Source organism: Haplochromis burtoni, unplaced genomic scaffold (assembly GCF_018398535.1).
Source record: "Haplochromis burtoni strain Fernald_Lab_line unplaced genomic scaffold, NCSU_Asbu1 Contig_121, whole genome shotgun sequence".
Taxonomy (NCBI): domain Eukaryota; kingdom Metazoa; phylum Chordata; class Actinopteri; order Cichliformes; family Cichlidae; genus Haplochromis; species Haplochromis burtoni.
The window spans coordinates 1,190,980-1,204,116 of NW_024582482.1; the positions used below are offsets into that span (position 1 = coordinate 1,190,980).

The following is a 13,137-nucleotide window of genomic DNA, read 5'->3' on the forward strand; positions in this document are numbered from 1 at the left end:
AATCAACATGAGGAAATGTTTTTAATTAACCTGTTGGCATGTAGCAAATATATTAAAGCTGAACTTATCAATGGTTCCAGTGTTGTTTTCCTCCAGGCACACTCTCAAATTTTAAGTGTACAATATCCATTTGTATGTTTATGTTGAGCGATGTGCAGCACCTTGTTAAGGCTAAATAATAATAGCAGCCTGGCTTTAAAGGAAAACTTTCGAGTGACTCGAGACTCAAGTTGTTATGTATATTTAATTAAACAAGACATACGTATGCAACTTCTGGACACTGGTGGAAGAGCTGTTGGCTCTGTATGCTCAACATTTACAAAAATAGCAGAATGTGTACAATGGTGTACCATATCAATCATCATATCTTGACAAGATAAACAATAACTGACATATTCCTCCACTGAAATGAATGTAGTTAGTACAGTAATGAGGATGCTTTTGGTCCTCTCCAAGGTTTCTGTTAAAGTAATAAGTGAAAACAATTTAAGCTTTACAAAATTTTATGTTTCAAGCTGTGCCTTTGATCTCAAAAAATATATCTGAAACACAGCATGCAACTCGGATTGAACAAAACGGCATCTGCTGTGTACTGTGTACCATTGTGACATCGTAATGGAATCCAGCAGGGGCGGACGTTTTTGAGTGTAGCTGCTAAAAAGTTCTAATTGTCTTGAATATTTGCTGGAACTGGAGGGCAAACGTCATCCTTTGCAGTAGACTGAAACGTGACCTGCATAAGAGAACTACATGTGCTGGTTTCTACAGCTTAGATGTTCAAACATTTTTACAAACGGTTAAGATGACATGGTTTGAACTTGGTGGAGAGCGGTATAAATGGAGGTGCGAGACAGAGACTGTATGTTTGTATGTATTCAGTTTAGCAAAAGTGTTTGCGACACACTGAGCACATAAATCAAATTGTGAGAGGCAGACTATGCCGCAGGGAAAGGAGAGAAAGGGGTACAATGGAGAGGGGAATGCCAGACACAGGGAGTATGAGGAGGAGTAAGATATCTGGGGATAAGGTGCTTTGCGGTGGAGTCAGAGTCATGCTGGCTGTCAGTTGGTTCTTAAAGCAGTGGGTGAGCTGAAAATAACTTTATAATAATTTTTGTCTGCTAGCGTCTTACACAGCCATGTGTGCAGGAAATCACTACATTGGTCTCGTCCTATTCAGCGGCACCAGATGGAGGGCTTTGCTCATTCTAGTATTTCTTGTTACTCTGGCACACCAACAAGGCATTTCAAAATACTCACAAAAGAAGAAGAGATTTGATGTTTCCCTCTCTCTCATCCAATATTTCTTATTTATACATAATGCACAACTTTTTAAACTTCTTTGCACTTGCAGCGTGCGCCGATCTGTCATTCTTTTTTAAATCATTTTACTTTGAAAGACATTTATTTTAAAAGAACACTACTGTACTCTCCATTGGAGTTTGCATCCCCAGGAGCCTAAATGGCTGCACAGACATGAGCGTGCTCCATCTTTTGTATCTGGTCTCCATTGAGACATGCACTGAATTTCAAAGGCAGAACAGTGTGTATAGCAAGGAATAAAGGACCAAAGGGATCTATTGTTCCTTGGACTATTGTTCCACTGCATTAAGAAGTTCCCTCAGTCCTCTCCCCTGCCCTCGGGGCCACATTACTATAATGACAACATGAACCTTGGTATCTGAGCACCATACCGATGATTTTTTAAAAAAAGTCAAAAAACCAGTGTAGTATCATTAGCAGTCAAGTAGAGCGTGATGGATTGAAAACACTGACGGATAACTTCCATTATGGAGCTAGAGCAAGCAGAAATAGAGAGGGTATAAAGACTTTTTTTTAAAAAAAACCCTCCTACTTCTACAGTAGGCATTACAGGAGAATTGAGAACATTAATAATAAGAACTGCTTCATCTTCTACACCCCCCCTCCTTTCCCTCTTTCTTTCTCATCCAGCTCCACCCCCTCACAATCTCCCCCACCCTCCCCAATCTCTCCGACTCTCGTTCATCCTCTCTCGCCACGCTTCACATCTCATTCTGATCAATGTCTTCTCCGGAGAACCTGGCTGAATTCAGATGAAAAGCTCCGCGCTCTCCTCACAAATCACACCTGAAAGCCCCGGCTACCTCACCACTTACACATCTTTCTCTCCCTCTCTGCTTTCCTCATCCTGGAAACTTATTAGTACACTTGCAAATCTTTCCATCCTTTGATAGTCACGTGAAACAACAAGAGGTTAACTGAAAAGAACGTGGCTGAGGGCTGAGTGTGGCGAATGACCTGAGCTGACCACCGTGACCACAGCTGGATTCTCACAGTTTTCTCCCTGACAGACACACACATGCAAATCCAAACTAGCTCATCTTTCCCTCCGAGGACACCAGTTCAGCTCTCTGTGCTGTGAAATGCATACAATTCAACGTCTATGGTTCAGGCTCTCTCAAACACACACATGCACACACACAGGTCCCCTACTTCCATTCAGACTTCTGAAACGTGAAATGAGGTCTGACTGAAGCCAGCGACCAGGGGGCATTAGTGTGATATAGTAAAATGTTTGTTTTTTACCAACTCCTTTTCTGCAGTGGTGGAATGCATCTTTTTTAATACAACCTTTCCTTTCTATAAATGTAATTTAGAAATACAATATACGATTAAATACAGAAATATAACTGTACACAACAAAGTACAGCTCTGATTCCTTTTCTCTTTTTGTTGTTTCCCCCCTCTTCCTCTCTTTTGTGCAATAGCCAGAGTACTGAATTACAAGCATATTACACACTGTGTATTTCTGTTAGAGTCAAATTAAGCTGGATTTAAATGGATTTTCCATACTCATGGACCATGAAGTATAATATATTTTCTTTTCCTGGTTGGCCCAGAAATAATCCAGTACAACGGTCAAAATCAGGTCTCACCTTCCCGTGTCCCACATACCAGAAATGATTTGAATTCTTACACAAGGCTGAGGTAAAACTTTGGACACCATAAATGGAATCACACAAAAAAGGGCTTTAAACCAGAAGTGGATTGTTTGGATAAATATACTCATCCCTGGTGTTACAAACTGGGAAGGCTGATGCAGCAAGTCAAGTCCCAGTGCTGAACTGGTTAAAATGTACATGTGTATATCCAACACACTGGCATGCTGTTCAGAACATTAATACGGGAGGCCAAATGCAACATAATTATGCATGTTTATTTGGTTCAAAAGGCTAAGATAGGGTTGAGTATAAGCAAAATAAAATGGAATGCAATAACATTCAGGACTGAACTCTGTCATGAAATCATGTTTATAGAAATGTCAAACAAGAGGACAAGATGACCTTGAGCTCAGGAAAGCAACATCTGTTCTAAATGAACCACTAACAACGTTTGTATCATTTTTTCTATTTAAATTAACGAGATAGTTTAAAGTAAGGACATAAACCTCATTCTAGAAACATACAGCCTAACCATTAAAAACACTACATTCCCTTTTCATTTCCTTTTCATGTAAATAAGCACAAGTGTAATCACGAAGCTCACCGCCCGTTCACAAAGCAGATGACGAACAACCTGAGATGATGGCTCAGCGGCTTTTCCACATTCAGTCAGTCTACTTCAATCACGCGTGCTTTACAATTTACAGATCACAGTGAAACAAACAAAGACAAAAATACGCTTACGGGCAAAGCATTTTAGAACAAAACAACAGCTTTTCTTTCTGATTCACACAAACAGTGGAGATTTAGCATAATGCTTTGCAACATCCCAGCATTTACAGGCACAATAAAAGGTTTTCACAGGACTCGATGTGGTGTGTGAGAAATTAAATACACCTTTTCCCTCTTCTATATGTGGACAGGTATCAGCCTAATCAAACGCAGCTTAATAAGTAATTGTGAATAAGTGTGACCACTTTTATAAAAACAGAAGTCTTTCCAGGAGTGGACGTTCCAATGAATTCACCCCGAGCTCCGACCATGCAACACTAAGCAAGCAGTAAAGCGAAGCTGCTAAACAAGAGTGAGCCAAAATACCTCCACAATGATGTGGATGTGGTATGGGACTACTTTTATAAATAAAGGTTAAATTAAAAATGATCATGAAGGAAAGATGGCAACCACACAACCACATTTATGACATTAGTGAGTTTAATAGAAACATGTAACTAAATAATAACTTCTCGCAATTAGCAAGCGTTGCCCACTTTACTGAGACAACGATTTATGATGTTTCAGGAAGCCACTATATAGAAATCAAATGCCTATGCAGAGAAAGGTTAACTCCAGTATTTAGCTGTAACTTCTTCACAGTCCATGTGATCAGTACACTTAATGCTGAATGTGACCAAGTTAAAAACACAGTTGAAAAGCAATCTGCTGGAGAAAAGTGCAAACACTGAACGCCCTTTTGAGAAACACGCAAGATGTGATCACACCCCGAGGTGTTTTCACACCTGCTGCGCACAGAGTGGTTAAATTAAACTCTACATTGTTTACAGCAGATCTGGTTCATTTGGATACACAAGAACGGTTCGACCAAACACTTGTGTTGAATTACCAGCTGATTCCAGCCTAAAAATTTGTTCTCGAATCAGGTCCATGTCAGACTCAGTGCTGGCACTTGCACAACAGTATCATGGGCTTTTTGCTTTCAATCTTGATTTCCTTAAGGTTTCAAAAAATATTTGAACTGTTTTCTTAAACTATTAAAGGCAAATTTTGACATGAACAGACTGAGTGAAATCTCAGCATGCCACTGTCAATCAGACATTCAGGAGCTAAGTAAAACTGCTAATCACCTCATGAACCTTGTAATGGAGCCTAGTGATAAGGCCAAATATTACTTAATATTCTCTGCTTTTTGTTTTTCAGGCTTCTTCCCACAGTCCAAAGACATGCACGTTAATTTAATGGGTGATTCTGAATCGGCTGTGGGTGTGAACGTGAGCTTGAATGATTGTCCGTCTTCCTGTGATAGCCCTCTGATAGACTGTAGCCCACCTCTCACCCTTTGACAGCTGTGACAGCCTCTGGTCCCCCAGCGACCCTGAATTGGATAAGCAGTTAAGAATGGATGGATTACATAGCACCAACTACTCTCAACAATCTTTTCAGGGAAGAATACACCGTAAGCTCAATACCTTGCAAAAATATGACAACGAAGAAGAAGAAAACCTGTCAAGGATATAACAATCTAATAACGCATTTCTTTGTGAAAACTCCACTGGAAACCTTTTAATTTCACGTTCTAGGGAGAACCTTGGACTCAGATACCAAATGACAATACCAAATAAAAAAAGGTAACAAACAGCTTCATGTCTGACTTTTATAAAGTAAGACAGGACTATGTGTCATCCACATAGCCCTGAGAATGTTGTTGGATTGGATGGTTGTGGAGATGAAGGTTGGTTCAAGTATTTCATCTCTGCTATTGAAATAATTTTTTAATTATTATGTCATCAAAACAAAACGTATCAGACACCTTTTTAAAGCATCACTCAGTACAGCTACTCTGTTCGAGTCACCACTCTGTCACTTACTAGTGTGTTGAATAACACAAGCTTCTGAGCATGTGAACTGCAGAATCTGTTCAAATGCATTTAATATTGGACTGCTAATTATAGCACTGCTTTATGAATCACTGCTGCTTATATCTGTCAGGGAGTGATTGGACTAAACTATAAATTATTAAAAGCAGCAAAGCTTTCATGAACAACAGCAGCCTAAGTTGTTGCTTATAAACAATATGCATGTATTGATTCATAGTTTTGAAAGGGAACGTGTGTTGTTGAGCTACAGCAACTGGGTGGAACCAGATTACATTTTTTAATGGTGCTTTAGTGGGTAAAAACGTATAACCAACAGGTCACTCATGGGAGGAACCAAATGTTAACTTCATTCAGCATTTTAAATCATATGTCTAACTAATGCCCAACAGATGCTGCCACACCATTTGTATCATCAGCCTTGTCACATATTTATTTCCAGGCTAATGTATGATAAATAAAAAGGGCATCAATTTTATAACCCTGCACTTACAAAAACTGCCAGTCAAAAACATCCTTTACAGACGTGTTGTGCAAAAGAAATTAAGTTGAAGAGTTTGGATGTCAAGGCTGGTGTCTTTCCCTACGAGGTTTGCTTTCACTTTAATGAGACATGATGTAGATGAAAATGACCTAAATCCATCAATTTCTCAGACACTTTTGATGCTCACTTGGCTGTGCCAGCCTGTTTTCTTGTCATGCACAACCACTAATGTGCTGCAGAGTAAATAAATGAAGTTGTCAGTACAAATGAGCATCTGTTTTTACTTGTTACTTGGTTAAGTTTATTTGTGCCAAAAATCGAGATTTCTTTTGCTAGAGAGACCTGAACAAATTACATCAACGCAGACTCAAGAAAATTCATTTACTTAAAACTGTTATTTCCGCTCCACACAAAACCGACCTTAACTTAAACAGGGAGAAATATTTTCAGCTTTCACAATATTTAGGTGCATAGCAGAAACCAGTATTCCCCAGTTATCAGTCTTGATGAGAGTCCAAACTCTCCCTTTATTGGATAATTGCCTCTGACCTCAACTAAGAAAGTTGAATATCTGAACTGATTAGTGAGCATCTGTGTTCTAATAAATAAAAACACAGATATACTGCTGCCAATTAAGACCATTCGTCTTTTTCATTTAACAGGTCGGGGTGATAGTAATTAATCAAAATGCACCATATTGGACAGTATTCAGTCATTTAAAGGCAGTGCAAGCATAAAGATTAATTTCTTTATCTTTCTGTCTCTAAAATAAGCAAGCATAATAATTTTTTTCACAGTTTACTATTTTTTGTAATGTTGTCCAATATAGATAGGATTGTGAACATTGTGGCTCTCAGTCTTTAAAAAGGTTCATTTAAAATGTGCAAAATGAAAAAAAAAAAGCCCAAATATTATGGACTCAACTGGAGGTGTGCTGCCCTGAAAAGCAGCTTTCATTTGGGGGAGTACAGTTTTGTGGTGGAGTCAACACATATACAAAGGTATCATCAGCATAAAAATCAGGATTATAAAAATGAATATTACCTATGTACAGACTATCAGTGGGTTAATAATGGTTATGAGGAATTTATGATTGGAACCAGCTGTAGGCAGAAAATCATAACCCATAGAAAGCAGCTTATTTCACTTAAACTGTATGTGGGAAATACAGACAACTGCTGCACTGGGGCTTTTTTTTTTGTAGGTCAATTGGCCTGTCAGGGCTGCAAAGTGGAGTTGTTTTCAAGCAATAGAGATCACAGCAGAAAGCACTATTTGGTGAATATTACTGCTGCATGTCAGCACCGCCTACACTGCTGTGGAAGCAGGTGAGACAGGTTTCCCCCATTTATGACAGCTTATTGTTTACAGACAACAACTAGCAGTTTCGATAGGTAGCCTGATGAGCATCACCAAGTCAGAATACACTGTGCTTTCTCTCTGCACCTACATGGCCATCAAGCAGCAATGTTATCATTTTGCTTCCTGGATTGGCAGCTGCTGTACCGTGACAGGTCCTTCTGTCTCAGGGGCACAGTGTGTGCTACAGGTGTCAAATGACACAGCTGTACACAACACAGCCACACTCTGGCATTTGATGGGTCAGGGGAGGGAAAACCACAGTCAGGTATAGTTATAGAGGCATAGAAGATAAACTATATGTTTTTCTCTCAAAAAGGCTTTGAGCATAGAAATCAGGTCAAATGTGTTTTTCCAAAGCAGGAGACAAGTGTGCTGACTTCGGTGATGCTTTAAATACATTTTGTGCAAAGTCTCTCCAGTTAAACCACCAGCAAGGTGGAAACATACAAAAGTACAGAAGGTTTTGTGTGTTTTTGAACTGGGTGTGTCAGTTATGCTGGCATTTTGGAAATGAATAAGAAGTCAGTGCTAATTAGGGCTAATTAGCTAACATTTGCTAGCTATCTAATGTTGACCTGGATATATTTCCAGTTCCAGGCACAGTAAGAATACTAGGTCTAAGCAGTGATATTTTGGTTATCTTAACACAATATGTTATTATATAAACCTAATCTAAACTAAACCCGATGACAGATCAGTGGTGTGGAGATCTGGTGACAGCACCTGTGTGACAGGCTTAGGGGGAGTGTTTTATATGCAGTACTGTACTTTAGGTAGCTGGTTGTTTTGTTAGTCACCATCTGCGGCTCCGGGTGAATTCTTCTGACAAATCTGACACACCACTTGTTTTATCTCTGCTGCAGTTAGGTTGGTTGGTTGGTTTCTTTGTATTGTCTAGAATTGTGACTGTCAGGCCCGCATCATGCATCCAGCAGACTGAGAAAACGTCACAGATTTTGACTGCTACCTGATATGTTAGATTTTAATGTAGACATCAGCCAAAACGCTGCCAGAGGCAAAACTTGTGCTTGCAACCAACAACTGCAACCATACAGTGAGAGAGCACAACCCAATTTTGGGAGGCTTACTCACGTGCATGTGAGATGTCAGAGTGTCTTACCCTTCAAGTGGCGTTGCAGTGCACTTGCTCACTGACGTACACTTGGTTAGATTACCTGAGCGTCATTCGAGAGGTTGTGTTGTCAACAGATCGGCCAATAATCAGGCTGAGTGGCCTTTATTATGAGAAAACTGAGTGTCAGTGTCGAGAAAAGCCTAAAATAGACAAAGAATAACCTACCTTTTGCTTGTGAGCGGCCAGGTAACCATGCATTTTCTCGGGCTGAAGGAAAGATGGGCCACTATGCACAGCAAAGCGAACATCCAGCATTCGCTCCTTCACGTCCATGAGGCTAAAGATGTTGACATCATCAGGTGGGACCGAGAGCATCTCAGACAGGAAGTCCACCAGCAGCTCGTAGCGGCTCCGCTGCTTCCCCCTCAGTTCAATGAACTCCTTCGCTGTGATGTCTGAGCAATACATACATACACACACAGAGAATTGGAACTGTAAGTGGCCTCATTATTTCCGCCCCTGCTCAAGGATAAATCCAATTATTTTCAAACTGCTAAAGTAAAAAATAGTCCACAACACTCCAGACTAGAGCTATGATGATAAATTATTTCAAAAGGCTTACTGTATCTGATAAAATCACTTGTTTGTAAGTTATTTTGCGTCTGTTTTCCTGTGTGTTTGTTTCAGTGCGCCTACAGTATGTTTGTTGGTGAAGAAAGTGCTCAGGAGTTCGATTTCAGTTCCTCTCAATAAACGTATTTGTTTATTTTGTATTCGGTTCTAATCATAAAATGCTGTGAACCTTTGAGGGAAAAATGTTACTCTTCTTTTGCTTCTCAGTGCCAGTCTAAATCCAGTTGTTCAAAATGTAAAAATTACCCCAAAGACTCGTACAAATGTTCAAAGACTGGACAGGCGATCCTAGCAGATTATTCCACCGACACAGACGTTTAGTCTGTCAGGTAGGAGCATTAACCTGGCCAACACAGTGAATATCTGGGCAGCAGTAACCAAATCTCTGGCAGTAGATGGCCCTGCAACTCCCATGAGACACCACTTATCATCAGATTTTGGATCAAAACAATCATGAATAATAACCAGAAGCTGGCACTGTGTATATGCAAATAATTGAAGGAGTGGCACGGACAATTTTGCCTTTATAGAGATTAAATGAGCACCACATTTAAAGCTTCCCATACAGCACCATAATTGGGAAAGTTGAAGTTAAAATTATTTGCTTTTTAATGTTAACACCCAGGTGTTGTTGTACGCACCTGCAAAAAGCAGTCAGCATTAGTCAGTGAGAATTCAGCAGAGTACCAATGTTATCCAACAGCACAGAATAAAATTATCTCTGCAGAATTTTCAGTGTACAGGAATTCACTGCGACTAATTGATAATGGATGGAAAGAACAACAAATGCAGTAGAAAGTCAAGAAATAATTCGACACACAGACTAAAAAAAGCCCAGATTGGTATCAGTTTAGCTTGTTCCAACCAGCCTTAACAGCCAAATCATATCCACAGTCAAACAAACCAGCAGACGAACAACAGCAACTTTATGGATTAGTTTTTATATAGCGCTTTTCTACTCTGTTTGAGCCTCATTCACCTATTCATACAAGCACTTCTACACTTCAGTGCACTCTATCAAACATTCACATATATTATTCACAATCCAGTGAACCTTCAACATTCAAAATGAGACCAAGAAAGGAACAGCTAAAATATGACTTACAAAATATACTTTGGCAGCCAGTGTGCAGCCAATTAAAGTCTGTGTGTAGAAAAACACTGGATATTGATAACAGACAATACACAAATTAATACAGAGCTAGAATAAGCAAAATATACTTTTTGAAGATTATGGACAGATCCTATGTGTCAGGACTGAAATCAACAAAATGAAAATCTTGTGTTAAATAACTTGAATTTTTTGCTCTACTGAGCTAAACTCTAACTCAGATCCATGTTCATACCAATGTTCTATTCAAAATATGGACAGTTTTTATGCATCTAAACAGTTGTGATGTTTTATAAAGTAATGACCTCATCCTGTACGTAGAGAAAGAGCAGATCAACAATGAACAATGATGGGAATGATGAGGTTCATGGAGCCCACAGGTTTAAAGGATGCTGCAAATGCCTGAGAAACACAGCTTAGACAGCTTGGATGAAATAAAGGAGCAAAAGAGTCAGAGAGATAGCTCCGTGTGGCACTCCTGCTGGGTAGATAACAACTTTCTGTTCTCTTTTTGAACTTTTTATTTCCATTCATCAAGTGAAATCAGACCGTCCAATCAATCACGTCTCTTTTTCACACACACAGCATAAATGCAACAGAGTGTAATGTCCATATTTAGCTCCGTGGTCACATGACATGAGAGAAATGAAACCTAAACAAACAAATTATGGCATTCAACAATCCTAACAACACTCATTATTACAGAGACAGGTAACAATATGCTGTACTCTAAGCAGAGAGACGAGCACAAAGTAGTGGTAGCGCTAAAAACAGAAGAGGAAAAAAATATTCTCAAATGAGGAAACAAGAGACAACTGGGACCCATTTTATTGAGAATATATCCAGTTTTAGTTGTTATCTCGTAGTATGCTGTCCATGTAGCAAACCTTCTTAACCTTCTCCCTCCATCGATCCACTGTGGGAGGCTGCGGCCGCATCCATGAGGTTGTGATCATCTTCTTATCAACTAATAAAAAGACTCTCAGTAGGAATATCCTATTGTTGCCTTTTAATCCTTCTGGCAGTTGGCCCATTATATACAGAGTAAGATGGTTTAAGGACACTTCTCTTTATGAATTCATTTTGTATATGTTGGCAGTAGTCTGATAGTTTTGTGTGTGTTCTCTTACCAAGCCACAGTCCCTCCACCACTGACCTGAGATGTTCACAAATTTTGATGTGACAAGGATTGGAGCGGGTGGGGGGTGTTAATGGTAACAAATTGCTTCATATTTTAATGGCACGGCATGCAGCTTGTCCCATTTTTTGCCTTTCTCTACAGCTGAAAAATAATGTGGTGGATGATCATATTTATTATATTTGTGCTGAAGCTGCTCAAAGAACACCAGGTCTTCTGCTTGAAACAGCTGGTCCAAGAGTATCGAGCTGTTTCATTCCCACTTTCTAAACCCTGCTTCTAGTCGGGAGGGAATAAAGTGAGAGTTATGTGCAATCCTCACCTGCTGGAAGCTGAAGTTGAGAATCTTAGTTTTTTCTCACAGTGGGGATTTTTTTTTTTTTTACCTTGTCATGAATTATTTCCTCTCCCGATATCTTCACTCTTGAATGGGATTAAATCCAAAATATGTGGAGCCCTCACTCTTTTCCATCCTGACCCAGTTGGTTTCGTTATCTTGAGATATTCATGTAACCACTGACTTGAGCTGGGCTGCCCAATTTTTTTTTCTCAGGTATTCAAATTCAATTCCAGTTTGTTTGTTTTTTTCTAAATGACTTTAGATAGTCATTTATTTATTATTTTAAATGTAGGTCAGATAAAGACCGAAACAAAACGAGTAATCTAGGTAATCCATTCATGTGTATTGTTTCTACTTGTCCCACATGTTTTTAGGCTGGCTTTTATTTCACCCATCAGCTTTCGATAGTTAGCTTTGAAACATGTCAGAGGTTATGACAATCCCTATCTGAACTCACGATGACACCAGAAATCTAAATGTAGGCCAGTGTCCCACCAACATCAGTGTCTGAGATTTCGATTGACTGATCCGATAACCTTTCTAAGTTAGGGAATAGGGATAGAAGAAACGAGGTCATATCATCATTTACAGCTTTAATGTTGTAATTCTGCCATATTTAATTTAGGTTTAATATTTAAAGCAGAGAACTGGAGTCGACCACCTTGGCTGACCCCTCTCTGAACAACAACCCTTCCCTTTGACATGTGAGTCTGACGTTATACGTATAACCATTATCCAGTCCAGATTCCCATAACAGTCAAGGTTTTGTACAAAAACTCTTGATATGTCAACCACCGTGTTCTCCAAGCTTAGTCGAGTATCTTTTCTTCAGCTCTTTAGTCAGAAATATCTCACTGTAATGGATCTTGGAGGGGCAAAGTGCTTCAGCTTCGTGGTTTGGGATGTGAGACCTGTTTTGACACAGGTCTACATCCTCCATTAGTTCAAGGGATGTGAGCAGGAGGTTTGTTAAGAGATCACTCATTTCATTCTCATATTCCTCGTCTTCTTTCACAGCGCGTGTAGGTTGTCCCATCTTGATCTTGACTCCAGGTCATCATACTTGACCCATAACTTTTCTTATCTGTGTCCTAAATAACAAACAGCTCTTACATGTTGGAGTATTTTGTCCTCTACTTCACTCAGTCTCTGTTCAATATTCACAACTTCTTGTTCTAGTTTTGTTGTACACTCCAGTACACTCCACATCACATAGAGTGGCTTCCACCCTCAATAAAGTGGCCTCTGTGTCTAGGGAGGCCTGAGTGTGCTCTTTCATGAGTTGTGCAACTCAGTTAGCACAGCAGCCATGTTTTCTTCAATACATGTCTCACCGGTGTCCATTTGGTCTTGTTTATCATCTTTTTCTTGTGGCTTTGCTTTCTTTTCTGCCTGTTTGGTTTGAGCAGACATGGTAGGTTTTCTCAAAGGCAGTTTGCATTAATTGTTTGGCTGTTTGTT

The 13,137-nt window shown here is 39.5% G+C and overlaps 1 protein-coding gene across 1 annotated transcript in view; it reads right to left on the bottom strand.

Annotated features, from left to right (window-relative positions):
• Window positions 1-13,137, bottom strand: part of si:ch211-186j3.6 (neural-cadherin) — a 313,671-nt gene that overhangs the window by 115,600 nt on the left and 184,934 nt on the right. Inside the window, exon 25 of the mRNA XM_005929219.3 lies at window positions 8,680-8,909. Within this exon, the coding sequence (XP_005929281.1) occupies window positions 8,680-8,909 (230 nt within the window). The remainder of the gene's footprint in view (window positions 1-8,679; window positions 8,910-13,137) is intronic.